The sequence below is a fragment of the Neltuma alba genome, unplaced genomic scaffold, assembly GCF_004799145.2.
Source record: "Neltuma alba isolate B1F8T4 unplaced genomic scaffold, ASM479914v2 tig00001581_pilon, whole genome shotgun sequence".
Lineage (NCBI taxonomy): Eukaryota > Viridiplantae > Streptophyta > Magnoliopsida > Fabales > Fabaceae > Neltuma > Neltuma alba.
In genome coordinates this window covers 5502-30717 of record NW_021632517.1, presented here as the reverse complement: position 1 = coordinate 30717, position 25216 = coordinate 5502, and the positions used below count along the sequence as shown (strand labels likewise).

The window sequence follows — 25216 nt, the reverse complement described above, 5'->3', positions numbered from 1 at the left end:
AATCACTCCCCTTACTACCCGTAAGTTTACAATCCCTTCAAGAGTCCATACTCTTGAGTACCTCTCAGAATTGAGTAAAAGATATAGCAACCCCTCTTTACAGAGTATATAAATGATAAACACTGAAGCTCGGTTCAAAAAAACAGAGTATTGAATGCAATAGGGAATTTAAATAGTTGGTAGGTCAGGTATTCAATACTTCTTTCAATGCTCTTTATGCCATTTATAGTTGGAGCATTTCAATTATCTATTAGACTAAAGAGCTTCTAGCTGTTAGAAGATCGCTTGCGTGTGTTCGCCAGCTACAACAATTGCTCACCATTAATGCTTCTGACACAACAGGTTAAGGGCTATAATATATCCGTTATGCTTTGTAATCTGCAGAAGTCTCTTGGCACAAGTAAGCTTTCTTTTTCAAGTAAATATAAATCAATAATAGAAAAGGTGATTATTCTTGATATTGATACAACAGATGAAAAACATAAAACCAATCATTAGACAGTGGGAAAGTAAAATGAACTTACTTGATCAATGTCTTAATCGATAACCCCTTAATCAATCATATTATCAATTAATTACAAAGAAGTAGACTTAATAGGTGTATGCATTTAGCGAGTAAATTATAGATTAAACAATGATAGAACAAGTGATCGATAAATGGTGAAATATAATTAAAGTTATTTTATAAATGGAAATACTTTTGAGTTTTGTACAAAGTTTATTTCCTCTAAATTTGCATGCCTTCGTATCTTTCCAACAGAGAATTATATGATCAAAGAAGGCTGAGAAAAGATTGACGATAAAATGAAAGTATGTTTTATAAAAGATCATCATGAAGAACTGTTTGAGAGAAGAAATGGTGCATTGATCGAATACATGATCGATAATCACTTGCTCAAACATCTCATCGATAATTTCAAGTTATAGTGGAAAACAACCTTTAAGCTTAATGATCTGACACTTGATCGATAAAGGTTTAATCGAACAAGTTATCTAAAAATAGTTCAAAAAGACTTGATGAAAAGTGTGTAGTGAGAGGTTGATGATCGATAAACTACTGATCGATCAATGTCTGTGAAGAACTTTGTTTTGCAATATAACACTGAAGGATTTTGTCAGAACAGATTATCAATTAACTAGAAGTGAATTGTCAAACAATGATGGAACAAGTTATTGATAAATCAATGATTGATAAAGTGGTTGATAATCTGAAAAATTATTTTAAGTAGTAAGTAAGTAAAGGGAACTTACCAATTATTTGAGTCATTATCGATTATTATAACTTGATCGATCAGATAATCAAAAATTCTTCTGTTATAAATCAGGAGGCTCATACCTTTTTCCTGACAGCTTATCAATTAACCATTTATCAATCCAGTGATTGATAAGTTCTTGAAATACCTTACATTCACCCAGTGTTGTCAATGATCGATCAACACATTTATCTAACTAGTTATCTATCACAGTGAATTATCTAACACTTTATCGATCAAACTTAACAGATTTTGGTTCAAAATAAGCTATCAATTATCTAACACATGCTCAATTAACCAGAGATCGAACATTTGATCAATTAACTTAACAAGTATGCAAAGAAACTAAAAACTTATTTTTGTTATCATCAAAACCTTGAACTCTAACAATAATCACTATCAATATCAACATTTTGCTCTCTTTAAACCACATTGATTTATAACTTTTGAGCTTGAGTTTTAATCTTTCTAAAACTAATTTCACATGCGTTTTCCCCATAATTTTGCATGTAAAATCTATTTCCAAGATTAAAATTATCAAAATCAAACTCCTCCCTACTCAAACCAGTTGGTCGAATTGCTTAGGGTTTAGGGTTCGAATTTTTTTTTCAATTCCAGTGCTTCCAAACTTGTTTTCTCACTTGTACCCTACACAATTTTCATTCTAAACTCATTGGTTATGATTTCACCCTCCAAGGTGCTTAAAATTACAAGGGTTTTGTGGTTTGATCTCTTGCCATCTATTCAAGCCTCTTGCATGTGTTCAAATCCCTTGCCTTGTCACTTAAAATCTGGCCACATGTCCTTCCACCTATTACACATGTCCTTATGAAGTAATTTTTATTAACTAATTTTATTTCTTCCAAGCATGCCCCTTAACGAATTATACAATTCCATCTATGTCCCTTCATCAACTTTGCATTAAAATAGGGAGAAATTTGTGCTCCCTCTTACCCTTGACTATTCCTCCACCTATTTTACAATTTTACACCGCATCGGATACTTTTCTGAATCCTGACTTACCTAGTAATCCAAGGACATGTTTTAGCACCATTTTCTTATCCTAAATAACTTCACATAGCATTATATAACATGCATACAGAAGGAGGAATGCTCTTTCCTTTCTTCTTTTATTAAAACATTTAATAATATTTATTTTGAAGTAACTTGACCAAATTCTTTTTACCAATCTATGACTCTAAGAATCTGTCTCTATATACCAATACTACATTTTCATCACGGGAAACTTTTTTAATTTTTCTCAAATCAAAAATCAACCCATAGACGGTCTACTTTGACTTTTCCCGGATAATGTACAGATAGGCTTTAAATTCTATTAAAGTCAATCTCTTCAAATCATATTTAAAACCTGTGATAATTCCTCAAGCATTATTTTCCCTTTTTCTCCAATTATTTGATTAAATAATTCAATTTTGGCTGATATTTATAATTAGCCAAACCTTGGGAATTTCAACAAATTGCTCTAAGGGTACTTTTGTCATTTTTAGCCTCATATGGCCCCAAACCTCATTTCTCATTTTTTAGGAATCATCTTATTGAAGTTTTCAGCACAACCTTTGGCCCTTAATCATCTCCAGTTCCCATACTCGAGCCCTAGAGACTCCATAGAGTCTCTAACTTGCCTATCTCATTATTTTAGAAAATGCTTATTTTGCGGTTTAGTCCCTGAGAATCCTATCTTCTTTCTAGGGAACCTCTGAAACTCCTACAAAAGGGCTATGCTAGCCTACCCAGTTTGTGCTAATTCTGGTATTTCTAAATCCAAAATTTGGAATGTTATAGAATCTGACTATGAGATTTGGTGAGCTTAAAGTTCACATCCCAAACTTTAAATGGAGTAATAGATCACCTAATTTGGAGCAATGCGATAAAAGTTATGAATTTTTGAAGTTATGATAAAAAGCTAGCAATTAAAAATTGACCAAATAAACAGTGGCTTTTACAAGAAAAATGGAGCCCGATGAGTAATAGACAAGTGAGTATTTTTCCTACATGAGGAAGGAAAGAGCTTCAAATAGAACTGGGAAGCACCTTATTTCGATTTTTCTAGATTTAGTTATAAATTTCCAAAATTAGCTAAATCCTAAGGTTACCAAATAAATAGTTACCCGAGAAAGTAATTTTTCAAACTATGATTTTCTAAGCCTAATGTAACGCAATATGGTTCCATTTGACATATTTTGGCTCCATATATGATCATAACGTAAGGTGTTACATAAAGCTTCTATAAAGTTACTAAAGATGACAATTTTGCGATAACCATGATAAAAGTGGTGCATTTTAAATTGGGCTAAACATCATTTCTACTTTCAAAGCATTTCAAAAAGAGCTGAGTATTCAGAATGTTTTTGGCTCAATGTCGCCCAAATGTGTTAAAAAAGGAGTAATATTTCCTCGTCCATTAAAAATGTTAAAATGTTAATGTAAGTTTTTTAATGGTTAATATTAGCTTTTAACAAAAAGGGCTACATTGCTCTCTTTTTAATATTTCTGAAATGACGTTGAGCCCAAAAACAAAAACTTGTGAATACCCATAGCTTCTTTATCAATACTTCTAGGACAAGAATAACCCTTGACTCTTTTGAATTTGATAACAATATCCTAGTTGATGGAGTATGGGAAGGATATGTTAAGAATAGGAGAGCTTGGCTGATAATTTACAGAAGCTAATGAAGGCTTAGTTATTCATCGCAATGGATTTGTCAGATGATAAACAAGATAGGAAAGTGACTTATCAAGCCTAGAACTAGTGGAAACCTGCCTTGTCTATCTTTGTCTCTTATTTGATACAATGCTCAATTTTGCAAAATTCAGATAACTTAACTTTGGTTATTCTTGGAGAAAATGGTGTTGGGAAACTTAGTTTAAAATCAACTTTCCAAAAGCAACTTTCTATTTTGGGTTAAGGTACAAATTTGCTCCGAACGTTTAAAATTGTAGCAATATTTTTCCCTACTGTTAAAAAAAACTAACATTGACATGCTATTAAAAAAAAAACTAACATTGAACGTTAAAATAATAATATTGACTATTAATATATTTAACGATAAGAGAAAATATTACTACTCTTTTAAACTTCTGAATGCCCAATGCTGCTAAATGAAAACTTCCGAATTTGCACCTTAATCCTTCTATTTTTGTCTTAGCATCAGTGATATCTCTAACAAGGATTTTTGAGTCTAAAAGATAGCTAAACATCACCAGGCTAGCGACGAGTCTAGACAAAGGGGATATATATGCTATAGATGTTTCTCTTTCCGTTTTGTGGAATGAATCATCTATTTTCTTCTCTACCTATATTATACTCCCCTAATTCTAAATATAAAACCCATTTTGCAGTGCAATTTGTACTACAAAATGAGTCTTATATTTAGGATCGGAAGAGTACCATGATATTTTGATGGGATAAGGTGTAAATTTATCCCTAAAAATTTTCACTTAAGTTCAGTTGGCACCCAAAAATTTTTTGTAACATACAAATTTGTCCTGAAAGTTTAAATCATAATGATATTTCCATCTAAAATGTTAGTAGTCAATATCACTATCTTAACAGTCAACGTTATTTTTCTATCCGTAGAGAGTGCTCTAATTTTAAATTTCAAGACAAACTTGCATCCCAAAAGAACTTCAAAGTGCCCACCTGAGTGAAACCTTCAACCTTTTAAGACAGGTTTACACTTCAACCCTATTTTGATATATGAAAATATATGGCAAGAGATTTTTGTGACAAGCTGTTAAAGGAAGTATTGTCATTAGAATCAGTTAGAAAAGAGACGATACTGCTAGTTGTATCTATTTCACTTCGATTTTCTCGAATGAATTATCTATTCTCTTCTTAGCTGGCACCATTTGGTGCTTTAATATCTTAATAGTAGCTCCAATATACCCGAATCATTATGACAAGGCACGCAAGGCCATCGCGCCAGAAAAATTCCTTGGTGGAATCCATACTAACTAGTCATTATGAATCCATACAAAGAGGGAAAGCACACAACGGTCCAAATTCCAAAACTTTCAAACACAAAAACATCCATATTCATCAAATTGCCGAGTTGGATGTTAACCAATCTTCATGTAAATGGAGAATTGTTGCTTGATCATATACTAGAACATCCTGAAGACTCCGTTATGCAGCTAGTACCTTATTGACCAATAACATATAATGTTCAGTACTGAAGTAATTTGTTAACAATCCAACGCATGGGATATTCTTCTGTTTTTGTAAGATTCACTTGAGGCAGCCAAAAGAAGAATGGATGTGTACATATCAGTTTTGATATTTGCAGCAGAAAGTAGGTATTCTAAGATAAGTGTATTGAATTAAATATTAATTTGATCATGAATAACCTTCTACGAGACATCGAGTTCTAGTATCTTGCATCACACGTTGGAGTAAAGTTGGATAGCTCGTAACAATAGCATCAACATGCTCAGACAACATCTTTTGCATGGATTCTTCATCATCAACTGTCCAGGCATATACCCTTTTTTTTCTCCTGTAATCACCAAGCAAAAATTGATCATCACACATGCACGCTTCGTTTACCAAGCTAATTCACAGATGCTTTACATGAAATTCACACCTGTGCAAGACTTTAACAAGCTTATCATCAATCAATGGATGATAGACACCAACAACCTCAGCATCTTTAATCCTCAACAAATTTCTTCTAGCCCCAGTAGATGGGTCTATCATAACAATGTAGCCTACCTGCATTATGACAGAAAAACATACAAGGAAATTATAGTGGATGACGAAACCAAGAGGTAAAATTCACAGTTCCACTATGATTTAATCTCCAGTAAGTGCTATCTGGTCTGATTTTGCAATCGTTAAAGTGACCAGTAAGATAACAGAAAACCAGCATGCCTTAGTGAAGTGATCAACAAGAATGCTGCTATTTGATTGTGAAGGCATACTGAGATCAGAAATAGACCTTGTCCTTTCATTTTTCTAAGTTGATGACAAAAGTTATAGATGCCAAAAGTGGCACACAAGAATCCCAGGATTAATCTTTTATGTTTATGCAACCCTATAAATCATAAATAATTTAAATAGGAAATAGCCCAACATTCCTTTTCCCATGCCAGGTGAGATGCAAATGAGAATTAAGAAGAAACAAGAGAAAACAGTCATCTCACAAGATAACCAAACAGGCAAGCATTTTCAATTGCTTCTTACTGTGATATCTGATGACAGTTTAATCACATCCCTCGCCAAACTATCACTTTTAGCCCATACAAGGCAGTTTCCACAGTCCGTCCTTTCCACCTGAAACGATGTATTTCAGACTTGAGATTACCTTACTGGGCAAATAGAAAGATAATTAAAAGTATATTGTCAAATTTCTAAGGGGTGTTGTCTATTTCAATTGGATTCACGTATTTGTGATGCTTGCAGACTACTACATGATTTCAAGGGGTGCGGAAAACGGATTTTGATCAACTTTTAAGCTCTAACATATTAACATGAGAGTTCAAGTCTATGCTATAACCTACGCTTCATCAATTTAGTAATATCAGTATCTTCTTTTCTTTCTCATGAGGAGTTGCGTGTGAGGAAGAAAAGAAGATTTAACCAACCACATCAATATACTATGTTGGCAGCGAAAGAGGAATTGGGCCATGGGCCTAAAAACCCTAACCCTAATTAGCGTTGATTTGAAATTTAAATCTATGATGTAATCTAGTATCTAGGGATATTATTCTGATTTCATCTTTATTATTTGAATCTGTATTTCCTAGGATCTAGGTCAATCACTAGGATTTCGGCTTATCACTCTCATCTATTAGGGTTTCTGTACTCTATTTATAACCAGCACCTCATTTGAATAAAAGTGAAGTTCAGAATCACTAGAGTTCTTCATACTACATACATCATCCTATAAAGATTGATAGCAAGAAAACACATGACTAGCAGAAAATCCAATAAGACAAGCAGATAATTTTTAAAATTCTTGTAGTCAAAACAAATTGGAAAGGAAATTAAATTTCAAATGAATAAGAGATCAAAAGTCAACACTCAAACTCTGTCTTTTCATGGGAATCCCCATCATGTCAACTATACATACTTTTGACAGGCCACCAACTCATTGACAAACTTAGGACCAGATAGCAAAATGATAGGCCAAACAACAACTAGAAAATTACAAATTATGAAATATGGATGCCTAGGGTCTAGGAAAGGAGCATTACATACTTACAGCAGAAAGAATGTCTCTGGCAAGCCCATTTTCGTACAATGGTGGTCCAACCTTCGCATCTAGGATTATCTGCCTTACTGAATTAGCAATCGACTAAGACAATAAAATAATAGTAAGAGACTAGCCTAAAAGTATTATAGGAAAAATAAAATGTAAAACAAGAAAAGGCAATGAATAACTATAGCAATTGACCACAATTCAAAGAGGTAAGCAAAACAAAGGGAGGCTGAGCAGGAATATTCAATTTTTTCAATCCTGTAATAATACCTTCAGTGCCTCTTCAATGGTAGCTATACCTTCATCGTTCAACTTGTCCACAGATTGATTCAAAGCACTAAGCTCCCTTATCTGCAGAAACAAGCTGAACAGAATCTTAGTCGATGTTACTCTTAGCAAACCTACAAACAATTTCTTATTAAGAGAAAAAGCAAAGAACTTCAGAATGTAATATCAATTAATAGAGACTTTGGCATAAAATGACCTAGTACAAGATTCATGAAAAATGAAGGCCCATTGGCTACAAGAGATGATGCAATAGTGTCTTTACATCATACCACTAGATCCTGGCCAATTAAACTACTAAGCCAAAAGGTGACAAAATCAGTAATTTCAGCATTCATTTTATTTTGTAGACAATGGTTGATCAAACTAACAGATTCAAATTAAACGATTATTTTAGGTGATTAATATCTTGCTATAGAATTTTCATATACTAAGGGCCCACTTGGTTCAATTCCTTGGTCCTTAGATATGGTTATGCAATGCATTACAATGAAATGCAATGCAATCTTTATTACCATTAATGTGTTTGGTAGCTTATTAAGAAGATCAGTCAAAAAATTATCTTTTTAAATTTAACCAGATAAAAATAATAATGAAAAGCCTATATTGCCCTCAATAAAAAAGCAAAGAAAAACTTAGCATATCGCCCAAGAGCCATCTTCAATCCCTCTTCCACACCGTTTTCAGCAACACTAGGGATCTTCCCAGTTGCTGGCTTCCCATTCTGTCGTGTGGTCAATATATTGGGAAGATTCATGTAATGACTTCCCTTTCTAATGCTGAAATAAGCCACATGGATCTTGTTTCCACTAAACGGTTTCTCCTCTGATGCGGCTTCAAGGATTGAGATTAGCCACCCTGAACCCGACCTTGGAGCATAAAGAGCTTTCATAGAGTAACTGGGTCAACATGGCATGTTCTGTATAGCTTTGCAAAAGGAGGAGGATTATTCTAAGGGTTCATCCTTGATTTTAATTTCTAAAGGTTCATCATCGATTTTAATGTGTCAATCTCTAATATCAATTACCATTCTGGTACGAAACCTGCGATAAACAGTTTAGGATTTTTGACACAGGTTGCGACTTCCATTTGAAAATTGCTGATGCAATCTCATCAGCGATTGCTTCAAACAAGTGGAAAAATAAGACCAAAAAAAAAAAAAAAGTAAAGGGGAACCCAAGTAATACAATGAATGGAAGGAAGGAGACAACGAATGGAGATGGAAATAGACAAAGGAGGGGTTTGGAGAGAAAGGGATGCAAAGGAGAAATGTTGAGGGCAAATGATGTCTTTTCACGAGTTATTGAGGATAAAATGGACATTTTATGAGGAATTGCAGCCCTGTGATGATCATTCATAGGGTCCCCATTAGGAATAGATATTACCCCCCAAAAAAAAAAGGTGCAATTTTTATTACCAGTGCAATCTCCTTTACCAGCATTACGCCCAACCAAACGTGTCATTTATACCAATGCAATAAGGATTACCATTGCATATATGCAATAGAATTGAACGAAACGGGCTCTAAGTTAGTATGAGATGTCTATATCCTACATCAATTGTATGGATGCTCTATAGAGTATTTAAGTACATTGGTTCTCCAACCTTAAGAGGTGTAGCTCTCAAGAGAGAATTTCCTATCCTACTGGAGTACCCGCATGTTGGTATCTGATGGAAGCTTAACTGATGTATTATCATCAGCTATAAAATATTAAGGATAAAATTCTGCTTAAACCAGAAACCTCATTGGGAGATTGACAACGTTTAATGAAGGAAACACAGCTTAGCTGCCTACCACAATGAAAACCCAAAACAAGTGACAAGAGGTACAATGAAACCTCACAGGCAGATCTCACCCTCCCTTTAGCATTTGAGAGGCCAACACTTCCCTAACTATTTTGCCATCCCCACATCCACATCACTATATGTTCGTTACATTGCTCCCCCTTTTCTGCCTGCTCACTACTCTTGTTTGTCTTTTTCTTCCTACTATAAACTTGGCTGACATCTCAGGCCCACCAATTGGTACATTACGAGGTCCAGACCTATCAGCATCAAAGCTGGTAATCAATAATTCTAAAAAGAGCTACATACCAAGGATTCGGATGGAACACAACCCTAGATAGTATTATCCAATAGTTAAAATCACATCCCCAAGAGTGTAGGTCTAATGGGAAGGGAATCTACAAAAGAGAAAGACAATCCCTGCTGCAATATCCCTGTGTATTCGAGAGACAGGCTCTATAAAGAAACTTCCCAAAATCATGCCTATCTCACATTCTCACAAGCCCACTCTCTTTCCTCCAACTATCATGTATAAAATGCCTTAATTACCCTTAGTATGTTTCCTAACATAAGCCAAACGGGGCTCTCTCACCCATCAGATTCTAACCAATGAGGAAGTTGAGTGAATTGTAGCGTGTATGGGAGCCAATTAATGAAAGCTAAGATAGTATGGGAGGCCTGAATTCCTGAATTCCACATTGGGAGCTCTCTGAGATATTTATGTGGGTTGATTCTTCTATATCAATAGCCAGATTTTAGGAGAGATTCCCCACCCTACCAGAGTGCTGATAAAAATTTCCCTTTTTATTTCAAACACAATTGTTACAATTTATAGGAGAACGTAGGCCACAAAAGGTCCAAACAATCACCATAAAAAAGAAACAAACATGAAGGTAAATAAAAACAAAGACTCATCTAGTATGAAACTTTTTTTCTTTTTTTTTGTGGAGGGGGGGAATATAAAAGATCAGCCCATCAGTGACCCACAACAATCCTTACGGGACACCTCTCATCGGTTGTTAATAAACAAAATTAGCTAGTCTAACCTGATTTGCACTTAAGTGCCCAACCTTAGATGTAGTGTTTCTTGACATCCGCTGCAAATCCCTGACTGCATCAAGCAAGAATAAATATCTCTCTAGCCATAAAGCTAACTTTAGAGGCAATGACATGAAGCTGATAAGCCCATTAATATTTAGCAGATCCCAAAATGAACTAATAAGAATAATATCAGAGAAGTGCAAAATTATAATTTTCATACAGTTGACAAAAAATATAGTAGTCCATAAATTTGTATTTAATAGACGTGATGTCGATAACAGTGATATAGCATTTCAAATCTGGGACTCCAAACCTCAAATAAATCCAGTGAAATGCATCAGAAAATATTCAGTGAGATTTTTTATTTTTTATTTTTTTTTGGCCTACGCTGAGAAGGATCTATAACTAGTTTTGGCAATTTAAGGATTGTTGTGACTAATTCCTATAAGAAACTTATAAGCCAAAGTACCTATCATGGAGAGCAAACAAAACTCCATCAGAAGAACGAGATACATCAATCTCAATGCAGTCCACTTGAGAACGGAGAGCAGAGACATATGCAGCTATCTGTAAGAATAATCAGATACAACAAAGGAAGAACTATATCATATACAAAAACTCTACCATACAGATATGTTTTCAAACAAATAATTCTTTATAATAAAATGTGACAAATCCATATCAAATCAAAATTGAAGAAGTTAACCAAATAATCACCAGCCATTACAAAAATTTAAGGGATAAAAATAAATAAGTACATTACTTCAACATCACTCCCACTCTTAAATTAACTCTAACATGTGTATTAAAAAAAAAAAAAATCCCTCTTGTCCCTTATATGAGATGCTTTCGACACTTTTCACATAGATTAAAAAGAGTTGTTAAATTGGTTTATCTGTCCAAAGATATCCAAGCATTCCAATTACACCGTTATCAATTAAAGAGATACCTCCTCAAGTTACGAGAAAGCTATTTTAAGGGAAAAAAGGCAACTTCTTTTGATATTTTAACTTGGCAACTCAAAATTTGGACCAGGTTTTATATATTGAACTATAAGTCATTACTCATTACCATTTAGTCTAACATCTATCATTTCCCATTTTGCTCATAAAACTTCCTAAAAAATTAATTTTGCATTGACCTAGAGTTTGGCCTTCTGTGAAAACTAGATAAATCCTCACGATTAGAATGTTCAATGAAAAGCAGAACGATGAGATTGTACAAAGTTTAGGGCAGTGGAGACAAATGAAAGCTTTATTAGGAGAATCTAAAAGAAGTTGGTTAGAAAATGGGGATAAAAAATGGGTGATAGTAGACAGAAAGCGAAGGAGGCCTTAAGAAAGAATGGTGAACCCATTGTTAAAAAACAATTTGTAAAATGAATCACGCCACTTAAGTACAAGAATTACTTTTGGCTCTATAATTCAAGACTCCATCATAGAACTGTGCCTAACGAACCAACATCATTGATGGCTGAACTTTTCCATACTCATTGCAACCGCCGTATCACATCCCTTTTTTCTCTTAGTGTTTGGCTCAAGGAAGAAGAGGGATGGGAGAAATTTTATTGGAGGAGAGACGAGGAGAAGAGAGGGTAGAGATTTAAATATCACCTTGTTTGGCTTGATGAAAAGGAAGGGGAAGGAAGGGATTTTAATGTTACCTTGTTTGGTTTAGGAGGAAAGGGGAGGGAAAATATTTTTATATAGACAACTTTGTCCTTATTTTAATTAATTTTTTTGAATTTTATAAGTATTTAATACAATATAATTATAAATGATATTTATACAAAATAGTTGCTATATATATACACACAATAATATATATTCAATAATTATGATTATAATTATTATAATACTTATATATCTATATCCAAAATTAATAATTAGGAGCCAAGAAAATTAGAATTCATATTACTATAGCGGTGCAGATTCACTTATAAAAAAAAGTACAAATTCAAAAAATCATCAGAGGCTAAATCAATGTATTAACATTCGATTTAGGAAATCAATATTCTTGCCCCACAAATCTAGAGTACAAGAGTGGGAAAATTACACAGGTCCCAAGCAAGACATTTTATTATTTTAAGGTCCTTTAAAATCATTAAATATATCTAATGTCCCAAGGGACTTTATAGCAAAAAAATTAAAATTTTCAATTACCTTCTTGCCCTTTTGATTAAACCCTAAACCATATGTTGTCTTTGCGAAACACTCTACCCGCTATCACTCTCTGCTCCACGCTTTGTCACTCTCTGCTCCACACTCTGTTGCTCTAAACTAGTTATATTAACAACTATTACAGTATGTGTTAACAACTAATTTAAAAAAAAAAAAAAACTAATGTCCACTTGCACCTTATACTTGTCATTGACAACTAAAAGAGTTATATTAACAACTATCACAGCACTTATTAACAAATAATATCCACCTATACCACACACTTGTCAGTGACAACTAAATGAGTTATATTAACAGCTATCACAGCATGTATTAACAAATAATGTCCACCTGCACTACACACTTGTCACTGACAACTAAAAGAGTTATATTAATAACTACCGTGGCATGTATTAACAACTAATATCCACCTATACCACACACTTGTCATTAACAATTAAACTAGTTATATTAACAACTATCACAGCACGCATTAACAACTAAACTAATCAGTGAGAGTAGCTTGGTAATTTCACAATTAGATTCTTTTACCCACAAATCCCTTGAGACTTCAGATTTAATTGGTGATTTCATGGGACCTCGTAGTAATAATTTCTCTTACCTGAGACTTGAATTTAATTTTCCCTACAAAATTTCATGTGGGACTTATTGTGGCTTTTCTGCTTTTTTTTTTTTCCGAAACAAGACTAGATGGATAATTTAGGAATATTAAACACTAGTATAGTAGTAATAACAATCCAAAATATTATTCCTTCCCTCCAAATCGCTCCAATTTTTACACTCTTTCTTGAGCTATTTTTAAAGCTCTTGAAGTGTTTTCACACGCTTCTTGCTTATCTTCGAGCCAAGTTTTATCACTGTCCTTTTGCATTTAATTCATGCTTTTTCAAAGTTTTTTTAATGACTTCTAACTGATTTTCATTTACCTTGGATCATGAGAAACTAGATATTATAAGAAACTATATTGATATTGTAGATAAATGAAGGGATCTGGAAAACCAAAGGAGTCGAAGAGCCTTGAAAAGCACCTTAGGGAGCTTAAAGTGAAGAAGGATGTAAGAATCCAAGTCAAGAAAAGAACTTGAAGGAATCAGCTTCACTGTGTCCCACAGCCATGGCACAAGAGTTGTCTCGCCGCAACAAAGCCCTCGAGTTCTCAACAATGCTTCTCCATACCTCTTTGCTGTGGCAAAGAATCTGTTTCAAAACGCAGAGTTTCATTTATCTGACTTTAGGGGCTTCTAAATTAGGTTAAGGGCTCGAATTGAGGCAAGCAGCCACCATTCCTCATGCAGAATTAGTCTTACTCATTTCCTCTCAACTCTCCACCATTCCCAACCACAAATTCTTCATTTTTACCTCATTTCATCACCAATTTGCCATTTCTAAAACTGTTATTCTTCACCATTCCATCTCTACACCACCTTTCCACACCCATTTCATCTTTCATGGCTACCAAGAGGGCTAAAACCGATTGGAGCAAGATTGGAACTATGAGTAGCTGAAGTTGGTGCTCTTTGATGACGGGGATACAAGCTTGTGCTCATGGGCTATATTGGGGAGTTTCTTATTTCAATCTTTATAGTTATATGTGTTTGGACCTCTAGATTTAGGGTTGAATGTCATATTCACTACCTTGGATAACTGATAAGTTTTTCCTTGTGATTGATTTACTTGTATTTGAACTGAATGATGTAATGTGTTTCTGATTTATATATAGCTATATCTTTCTTAACCCTTGGCTTTTGATTGATTTGAAATGATTATTGTTAGTTGATTGATTGCCATTGACTCTTATGTGCTGATTGGTAACCAAGAGAGAGTATTGCATCATTCCCTTCATTTACACACTAAGTGGAAGTGGTTTTTCAACAGTGTTTTGAAAAGTGTTAATTCATTTTGATCAAAGTGATTTTTACTAATTCAAGCATTGGATCTAAATGATTATTTAGGGTTCTAATTAAGACTTAGTGGCTTTAAACTCCCAAATATTTTGAAAGAGTAAGGATAGCTCAATCCCCATTGCCAAAGACACTTTTATTGAAGCCCTTAATCCAAATAATTCCATTTCACTACTTTTATAACAAAAACCTCAAAAAACAAGTATTTCCTTTGCATTACTTCTTCACTTTGCTCAACATGATTTTCAACAACTAAATCCCAATTTTACAAGTTTTCTTAGACATTTACAGTGCGTTTGGTATGAAGGATTTGGAGAGGAGGGAAGGGAGAAGAAAGGATTTTAACCATTTTTCCTTCTTTGGCAACATAAAAATTTTAAGAAGGAAGGAAAAATGTTAAAAAAATTTCCCTCCCGAGAGGGTAATATTTTAGCTTGTATTGACTAATATGCCTCTACTATTTTCTAATAATTCCATGTTACCTTTCGGTGCCGAATTGTATGTAATTTGGTATACTTGTGGATTCAATCATGCCTATCCTCCTTAATTTATATGCTATCAAATATTTTTAAAAAAAAAAAAGTTGTTATCAAATATATTTTAATTTCCAAACACAAATCAAGCACTCAAAACAATAAGTCATCTATGGTGTCTTTGAAAAAGTTATTTGACTACTCGTACCAATAGCACCGGGTAAAATGAAAGCTAGAAAAACATACTCAAATTAAACATCTTTACTTCATTAAACTAGATTTTCAATATAAATACAATTATAGTTATTGAATATATAGTAGCTATTAATTATGTATTATCATTATATTTATTTAATTTTGCTAATTATAAAAAGTTGATGTTATGTATTAAATGTTATTTATAATTATATTTTATTAATTACTCTATAAAGTTTGTAAAAATAACCTAAAAAATAATATAAACGCAAAGTTGTCTATACAAAAATGTTTTGCCTCCCCTCCCTTCCTAAACCAAATAAAGTAACATTAAAATTCCTCCCCTCCCCTCCCCTCATATTAATGCAAATAAGATAATATTAAAATCCCTCCTCTTCCTTTCATCTCTTTTCCCACCATTAAAATCCCTCCCCTCTAGTCCCCTCTATTAAGCCAAACACACCCTTAGCTATTAGGATTCGATTAAGGCTCCGTGAGTGAAATGACCCGAAGTTGTGCCACTATAGTGCAATCCTTAGTTAATTTATGATCTTGACTCCCAAGGCATTGGAATTCAGTCTAATCAGAAGAGGAGGGAAAATTTTCTCCCCTCCTAAAAATTTGTTCAATCCAAACAAGGGGAGGGGAGCAAAATCCCTCCCCTCCAAATCCCCCATACCAAGCATGGGAAACCCACCCATATGGTGCAGCTACAGTGTCAATTGATATATGCCTAAACAAGCATGGGAAACCCACCCAAGAAAACCATCACTCAAGGGAAAGAGCTTCATCAGCATACTCATCAAATCAAAACTTACAAATTTACACAAACATGTTTGAGAACTACAGAAAATATAAGCACAAATTAAAAGGAAGCATGTTGGGGCACCACAAACTTTGCAAGACAAGAAAGTTTTCTTTTTACCCATTTTTGCCATGGCAAGGCCGGTTGAGGAGATTTTACAAAGAAATAAGCAGAAGATTGAGCTCAGTCAACAAAATACAAACTCATGGCCAGAGAAATTCAACTTGATTGTTTCTTCTCATAGATAAAAGAATTAATATTATTGACGAAGAAAGGTTGCAAAGATTGGAGGCAGAGATGCAGAGAGTTAATATAGAAAAGACACTAAAGCAGCCAATTGTTAGGTTTAGGAAGGAAGAATGTAGGAATAGAGAGGGGAGAGGAAAAAGAGAGAGAGGGGAATACAAACTCTAGAATCAGAATCTGAAATTCTAGGGAGGGAGAGGCAATGATTTTCTCTGAATAATACTTCATTTACGTTGCAGTGGGCCTGCATAATAACCTTTTATGGTCTAATAAAATCATTTGCATAATAACCGAAAGATAACTATCCATAACTACCCATAACCGATAACAACTTAAGATAAGACAGCAAATAAATAACTGAAACAGAAAGATAACTACCCATAACCAACGACAACATTAAGATAAGACAGTAAATAACTAACCCATTTGGAATACACCCCTTAATCCTATGTTTCTTCCTAGAATAGACAAGAGGGCACTGATATCCATCACTAATACAAAAATTGACTGAATATTTTGAGTAATTCACTCTCATATGTTATTTCATATGATTAGGCTACAATATATAGAGTCCGGATGGGTGAGAGGATCCGGTTACAATCAATCAGAATTGAATTACAATTAATTAGAGATATAGCAGCACATAATCAGGGATTTATTTACTAGCTAAAATCAAGGGTGGAAATCTGGGAATAATCTGAGAATATCACAAGCTAATATCACGGGCTTGCTAACACTCCCCCTCAAGCTGGAGAGTAGATGTCAACCATTCCCAGCTTGCTTCGAAGCCCTTCAAACTTGACTCTGGCTAAAGGTTTGGTCATGATGTCAGCAATCTGATCAGATGAGCGCACATAGTTCAAGTTGATGGTACCACCTTCTACTTTCTCTTTGATAAAGTGTCGATCAATGTCGACATGCTTGGTTCGGTCATGATAAACCGGATTCTTTGTCATTTCGATACTGGCTTGGTTGTCACACCAAAGGTTCACTGGACCTTCATAGGGAATTCTTAGTTCCTTCAGGAGTCTGATCACCCACATTCCTTCACATACCCCCAGTGCTACAGCTCTCAACTCAGCTTCAGCGCTGCTCCTTGAGACCACGGTTTGTTTCTTGCTCCGCCAAGTAACAAGGTTTCCCCAAACATAAGTGCAATAACCTGTGACAGATCTCCTGTTATCCACAGCTCTCCCATGATCTGCATCAGTGTAGACCTCTATGTGTCTCGTATTTCCCCTTTTAAAGAATATTCCTCTTCCAGGATTGAGTTTGAGGTAGGTCAGGATTCTGTACACCGCTTCCATGTGTTCTTCCTGAGGTTGGTGCATAAATTGGCTTACCACCCCGACTGCATAGCTAATGTCAGGTCGTGTATGGGTCAAGTAGATCAGTTTTCCCACAAGTCTTCTGTACCTTTCTGCGTCAACTGGTACCCCTTCTGGTTTAACCTCTAGATTGCATGACTCTTCCATAGGTGTTTCACTCGGTTTACCCCCAAGTATCCCTGTTTCGTGGAGTAAATCAAGTGTGTATTTCCGTTGGGACACACTTATACCCTTTTTGGATCTAGCAACCTCCATTCCAAGAAAGTACCTCATTTGTCCTAGGTCCTTCACTTGGAATTCCCTTGCCAGGGCTTTCTTGAGTTGGGAGATAGAAGCTTCATCATCACCAGTTATGACTATATCATCCACATACACAATTAGGATCGTTACTTTTCCATCACTGTGTTTGATGAAAAGGGTGTGGTCCGCCTGACCTTGGTTGTAACCAAACCTTTTAATTGCTTTGGCAAATCTATCGAACCACGCTCGTGGAGATTGTTTCAGGCCATATAATGACTTCTTCAGTTTACAAACTGAATTAGGTGGAGCTATTACTCCATCTGGGACTTCCATGTATACTTCCTCCTCTAAGTCTCCATTCAGGAAAGCATTCTTTACATCCAGTTGATGCAAGGACCAGTCCAGGTTAGCAGCTAGGGACAGGAGTACCTGGATGGTATTGAACTTTGCCACTGGTGCAAACGTTTCTTGATAATCAATCCCATAAGTTTGTGTGTACCCTTTTGCAACTAACCTCCCTTTGTACTTGTTGATGCCTCCGTCAGGGTTGAACTTAGGGGTGAAGATCCATCTGCAACCCACTGCTTTCTTCCCCTTAGGGAGTGTGGTAATATCCCACGTGTTATTCTCTTCCAAGGCTTTCAGCTCTTCATATGCTGCATGTTTCCAATTAGGATCTTTCATGGCCTGTTGAAATGTTTCTGGAATTTTTACCTGTGAACTATTCACCACAAAGGTTTGCATTCTAGCAGATAAATTGCCGTAAGAGACAAATCTTTGAATAGGATGCTGAGTACACGACCTTACCCCCTTTCTAAGTGCAATAGGCCATCCGAGCTCTTCAGGATCCAACTCCGGATTGGAATCATGTTGCTGCCTTGGAATGGAAGGAACCCTACTACTCCTATCTTGTTCTCCTGAGTACTCTGTCACCCCTGCATCAATCTCAACATTCGTTTCCATTGTGTGAGGACTGTTTGTGGGGGTTTTAGGCTGTTCCGGTTGAGGTGTAGGTTTTGGGGTTTTAGGCTCAGGTATTTCTTCTTGTGGAATGGAAGGTTCAGGTGAAGGTTCAGGTGGGTTGGTCTTAGGTTCAGGTGTAATTAGCCATTCTACTCCGTCACTCTCCCCCTGAATGGGTAATTTGGGATAGTATGCATCATCCTCATAAAAGACGGTGTCTTTGGAGATTATGAGTTTTCTGGTAGAGGGACAATAACACCTATAACCTTTTTGAGTTGAGGAGTATCCGAGGAAAATGCATTTTTCTGCTCTAGCTCCTAGTTTGCCCCCATCATGTTTATGAACAAAGACAACGCACCCAAAGACCTTTTGTGGGATGGTATTGATGATAGGTGAGGTTGGGTAGGTTTCAAGAAGTTTTTGGATAGGGGTACTGAAATTGAGAATTTTGGAGGCCATTCGGTTGATAAGATAGGCTGCGGTTAGCACAGCATCTCCCCAAAACAGACTGGGAACATTCCTTTCCATCATAATGGCTCGGGTTACTTCTAAGAGGTGCCTATTCTTTCGCTCGGCAATTCTATTTTGTTGAGGAGTATAGACACACGAGGTTTGGTGGTGGATTCCCTGTTGTTCAAGAAATTCCCTAAAGGCTCCTCTCATATACTCTTTAGCATTGTCACTTCGCAGTACTTTAATGGGAGTTTGAAATTGGGTTTGCACAAAAGAGTGAAAGTTTTTGAAAATTTGTAAGGCTTCGGATTTCTCTTTCATAAGGTAAACCCATGTAACCCAAGTATGATCATCAATGAATGTAATAAACCACGTTGTGCCCGTTCGGGTTTTAGTTTTGGCTGGTCCCCAAATGTCGGTATGGATCATCGTAAACGGTGTAGTGGGTTTGTAAATATGTTTGGGATAAGAAGCACGAGTTTGTTTGGCAATTTGACAAGTTTCACACTGGAAAGGTGAAGAATTTTTATTGAATAAAGTTGGAAACACATGCTTCATATAATCAAAGCTGGGGTGGCCTAATCTTAGATGCCACAACATTACATTTTTATTCTGAGAATTGGTGCTAACCATAGCTTTCCTTGCTTCTTTAGTCTTCATCTCCTTTCCTTCAAAGTAGTAGAGTCCATCCCATTCTTTAGCAGTCAAAATCTTCCTCCCCGAGGTCGAATCCTGAAAAACACATTTAACATCATCAAAGATCACCCGACATACTTGTCCTTTAGTCAATTTGCTCACAGATATAAGATTGCAAGTGAGAGCAGGAACAAACAAAACATTATGAATTTCCAGATCATCAGAAAGAGCCACAGTGCCAACACCCTCAACTCTAGTATATAGGCCAGTTGCTACTTTTACTCTAAGGTTCTCATGGGAGTATTTGAGAGTTTTGAAGAGAGACTTGTTACCAGTCATATGGTCTGTAGCACCGGAGTCAACAATCCATGTCTCATCACTAGTTACCATTGCATTAAGGGCAATAATAGAATTACCTGACTGGATCAAGTTTACGTTGGGAACTGATTTTGATTTGTTTTGCTTTTCAAGTATCTTATGAAGCATTTGAAGTTCTTCTCTGGTCAAGCGGTCTCCATCATCACTTCTTTCCTCGGAGGAGGTGTGGTGGCTCTTTCCATCTTGTCGTTGTTTCTGTCTCCCTGTGGTTGGTTTTCCATGTAGTTTCCAGCACTCATCTCTGGTGTGGCCCTTCTTGTTACAGTGATTGCACCACTTGCTCCCTTTTCTTTCAGAGCTCTCTGATGTTTGGGAACTCCTTGTGAATAACGCGGAGCCATCTATTGGAATTTGGTTTCCTTGAGTGAGATGTCTCCGGCTTTCTTCGAACTTAACCATACTGAAGACTTCAAATAGGGATGGAAGAGGTTTAAGACCCATAATTCTGCCTCTCACTTCTTCAAAAACATCATTCAGGCCTAATAGGAAGTCATAAGTTCGACCTTTTTCAACTAGCTGTCTGTAGTAATTAGCATCATCAATATTCTTCCACGGATGTACTTCAAAGAGATCCAATTGCTGCCATATCTTTGTCAAGGTGCTGTAGTATTGTGTTACAGTCAAGTTTCCTTGCTTTAGATCCTTGAGTTGCCTCCTCAGATCTAATAAGGCAGCAGTGTTGTCTAATGTAGAGTAAGTGCGCCTAGCAGCATCCCAAATCTCCTTGGCTGTGCTTGCCAGAAGGTATCCCTCACTAATTTCGAGAGTCATTGAGTTGCATAGCCAAGACATCACCTGATTATTTTCAGCAAACCAGGTGTCAAAACTAGGATCATTATGTGCCGGTTGTTTTGCTTCTCCATTGATATACTTCTCCTTACGCTTCCCACGTAGATACATTAAAACACTCTGAGACCATTGCAGATAGTTGCTGCCATTCAGTTTGTGAGCCACCACCATAGCTTGAGGTTCAGTGGTTGTTGTCAAGTCTGACACTAAATCAGATGTTTTAGAAGGGGCCATTGGTGAAGAAGAGTTACCTTGAGTATTTGAGGATGTGCCGGACATAAGGGCCGTTGGGATGATGCCTTTGGAGACAGGCATATTGCAAGCAGACCCAAAAAGTGGTGGGAAATCCGATGGATTCATCTTCTGGACCGAAGGAGGTACTGTGGCGGCGCTGGCGACGGCGCGTGAGATTCACGCGCGGAGGCTGTGACGGCGCGTGAGCTTCACGCGCGGCTCCGTTTGACGTCGGCTTCCGGGGATGCGCCGATCGGAGGTTTCCGGTGAGGTCTGGAGGGGCGGTGTCGGTCACGTCCAGCTTCTGGCTTCAGATCTGAGGACGCCCCACTCTCTCTCTCTCCTCACTCTCTCTCTCTCTCCGTTTTCCGGCAGTGTTTCAGGATGGAATTTTGGGTTCAGACCGAACCCAGCGCTCTGATACCATGACTGAATATTTTGAGTAATTCACTCTCATATGTTATTTCATATGATTAGGCTACAATATATAGAGTCCGGATGGGTGAGAGGATCCGGTTACAATCAATCAGAATTGAATTACAATTAATTAGAGATATAGCAGCACATAATCAGGGATTTATTTACTAGCTAAAATCAAGGGTGGAAATCTGGGAATAATCTGAGAATATCACAAGCTAATATCACGGGCTTGCTAACAAAAATGTTCTACTGAGCCAACTTATATCTCTATTAAGGAGACAACTTTTTTTTTTGGAGGGGGGGGGGGACATGAACCAAATACCAATGAAAGGAAAAAGATCTCATTTTATACTAACCATACACTAAAAAGTAGCAGTGACACCATATTGCCAGAAAAATCAAGTCCTTCGTATGCACTTAGTGGTAGGGCAGTGTAGAAATACTTCAACTTCAAAGCAGCATATTAAACTTTATTTGGCAGTATCTTTAAAAATAAAAGATTTCATGGTGTAAACTTCCATGAAAATTAATTATGAAAAATGTAAAATTAATTGCTGTTTTAAGCTGTGTTTGTGCATTCTCAAGAAATTAATCTGGTCTAATATGCATGGTGGAAATATCTACAAGGTCCAGAGTATTTTCAAAATTTGTCGGGGCGGGAAGCTAACCAGGAAAAATCCAAACCTAGGGTGTTAAGAAGAGATATCTCTTCTTACCAATTGAGATAAACCTTGGGGTTTACAAATTATCTATGCAAAGATTATTTCCTGCAATAATTCTTCCATGTGAATTCCAGATGGATAAATGTTGTAGTCAAAATTTTCGTTGATTGCATTTCAATTGAGGCTTACGTATCAGGTCAAAACAATGTGATGGAGACCTAAGAAAGCACAGAGAAACACCACTAAAACAAATTTTTGTAGAGCGGAAGAACTATGACCCTTAAGTACCGTAGAAATTTCTGTTAGCTCCTCAATCAGGGCCTCATCATAATGATGTAGGAAATGAATCAATAAGATGAAAACAGAAAACATACTGTGTTAGGAAAAGCCTTAGATGAATCACCACCATGCGCACATACAAGAGGAGGATCCTTAAGCCAAGCACATTTCCTCAATTGCATCTGCATATTCAATCCAACAATTACATATAAATCATACGACCCTATCATAATAATCGTCGAACAGAAAAAGTGAACAACGGTTAAGAGTGTTCGCGAAGTTATCCTCTTAGAAATCCAAGTTTTATCTCAAATCATAAACAACGTAGATTTGCTTTGATGATAAATTCAAGGAAAATGAAGTGACTCTTTAAACGGTTCTGGATGGTAATTGAAATTATCCTCTTAATTTATGATGCACTAATAATTGTAAATCGAAGGTACGCGATTGGGGATTTATATTTGGTTGTTTACGTCTGGGAATTAATAATTAATAATACCGTATTCTAGGATATTTGTGCTATCTATATATAATTGCTTATACAGAAAATATTATCTAATATAGGACTTCTAAAACTAGACGCGACGAAGATTATCACTTAAACATAGTGATCTAACAATTAAAGCCCAGATCTGGACATCATTTGAAGCGAAAAAGGACATAAATCTTCAATCCCACTCTGACGGAAAGTTTCCGCTATTCTGAGCCAAACATAAAATTGTGAATGCGCGCTATCGTTTTTGAATGTACACCGATTCACATCCATAGTTCATTTAGCTTCCAGACTACTTTGCGCAGGAAACTAATTTGAATGTATAAATCCATAACAACTCAAAGAATAAGTCCGGTGGGGCGTGTTTAACAGAACGGAGATGGCAATGGGAGTACCAGATGAAGTCGTCTAAGACGGAAGTGGAAGAAAAGGGGAGGCAAAATAGCAAGCAACGCGAGACATATGATGATCGTATTGATGATCCTCCGGGAAGAAAATCTGAAGCGAAGCCGATTTCTGGGCCCTGGAGCACTGGCAGCGTTCGGGAATAGTTGTTGCCTCCTGCTAAATCTCAAAGCCATTGCCGCCCATGCCCGTTGGCCGTTGCTCGATCATACAATTTCTGTCCAGGCAAAGGGTTTACATAATTTTGTTTTTGGTCAGAACTCAGAAAAGAGTTTACATGGTGGTAATGTTAACGTAATGAATCGAAATTGGAGCAAAAAATAAAAATAAAAACTTGGAAAAGATGCCCAGTCAGTAATCAAAGTTCCAAAGACAAATTATTGATTAGAATAAAAATAGCCAAAGATACTAGGAAGAATAACATTTGAGACGTTCTAAATATATTCATTATCTTTTAAGAACTATGAAAAAGAAATATCGTAGTGTTTCACTGGAATTAAAATTTGAAAAAATAACAACAAAAAAACCTGAAAAATGTGATATCACCCAAATAGTTTCTGAATTAGCATAATCCCAGAAATTTGCATGGTCTAAAATAGAATTTTGAAATTCAAATAAAACTATACAAATGCTCCTATTTATAATTCCTACTCTGAAATTGGTAAAATAAAGTGAAAACTTGTTATTACTAGCTGAAATTTAAGAAATAAGAATTTTCCAAATATATGATTTTTTTTCTTATTTTCTTAAGTTTTTATGTTAAAATTGTGACTTGTTAATTTCTATTTTAAAAGAGGTAAAATGTATCCAAAAGTTGTTATTGTCGTTTGAAGTTTAGAAATTAAGATAATATCGATTTTTCAAGTCATACACATTTGTACTAGTTTTGACTACACTTGTCATTCACAAATTTTATATTTATATTGACTATATTTCATGGGTTATTAACAACTTTTGTTTAGCAAAGTCATTCACAATTTTTGTAACTGACTACATTTTATTAGATATTAACAATTTGTCCAAAAATATTCATTCCCTGCGGATGAACATTGGAATATTCCTTCCAACTACCAGAACATTCCTTTCGTAGGCAAAGGCAGCGGCGCCAACAGCTGCCGGCCAACTGGCCACTGAGATCTCCTATGAGAGGGTGAGAAACTTTTTTTAAAACAAGGGTATTTATGTATTTTTAATTGAATTTTAAATTTTCAATTTAGATTTCTATATTTTTTTTAAATTAAGCATATTGGGAAAACCTATGAGAGTGCTTAGCAATTTTGAGATTTTGTATGTATCATTTTACAGTTTAAGTTGTTTTTTATTTCATATTCATTTGTATCTCTTTAGTATATAATTTCAATCATTTCTTTACTTGTCTTTTTAATATATTTGGTAGTTCAATTTGATATTTTCAAATTTCAATGCTTACTCTCAATATTTTTAATAATTAAAGAGCTAAATAATATAAAACTTCATGAATTTCATGCCATATGTAAGTAACTTCGCTCTTCTTATTTTTCGAAGCTTTACAATTAATCTCCATCCACTCCT

General features: G+C 35.7%; 1 protein-coding gene across 2 annotated transcripts; it reads right to left on the bottom strand.

Annotated features, from left to right (window-relative positions):
• Positions 1–5271: 5271 nt before the first annotated feature.
• Positions 5272–23908, bottom strand: LOC114759338 (glycerophosphodiester phosphodiesterase GDPD4-like). Of its 2 annotated transcripts, none has more exons than XM_028948512.1 (9): positions 23656–23908; positions 22863–22949; positions 11055–11152; positions 10615–10651; positions 7745–7825; positions 7478–7570; positions 6457–6546; positions 5858–5985; positions 5272–5770 (listed from the first exon to the last, which is right to left on the bottom strand). In XM_028948512.1, the coding sequence occupies exons 1-9, from the start codon at positions 23839–23841 to the stop codon at positions 5611–5613; spliced, it is 960 nt and encodes a 319-aa protein (XP_028804345.1). In that variant the 5' UTR covers positions 23842–23908; the 3' UTR covers positions 5272–5610. The 2 variants fall into 2 exon arrangements, with proteins under 2 accessions (XP_028804345.1, XP_028804340.1); XM_028948507.1 differs by having other exon boundaries at positions 10591–10651; positions 23656–23907.
• Between the last annotated feature and the right edge of the window lie 1308 nt (positions 23909–25216).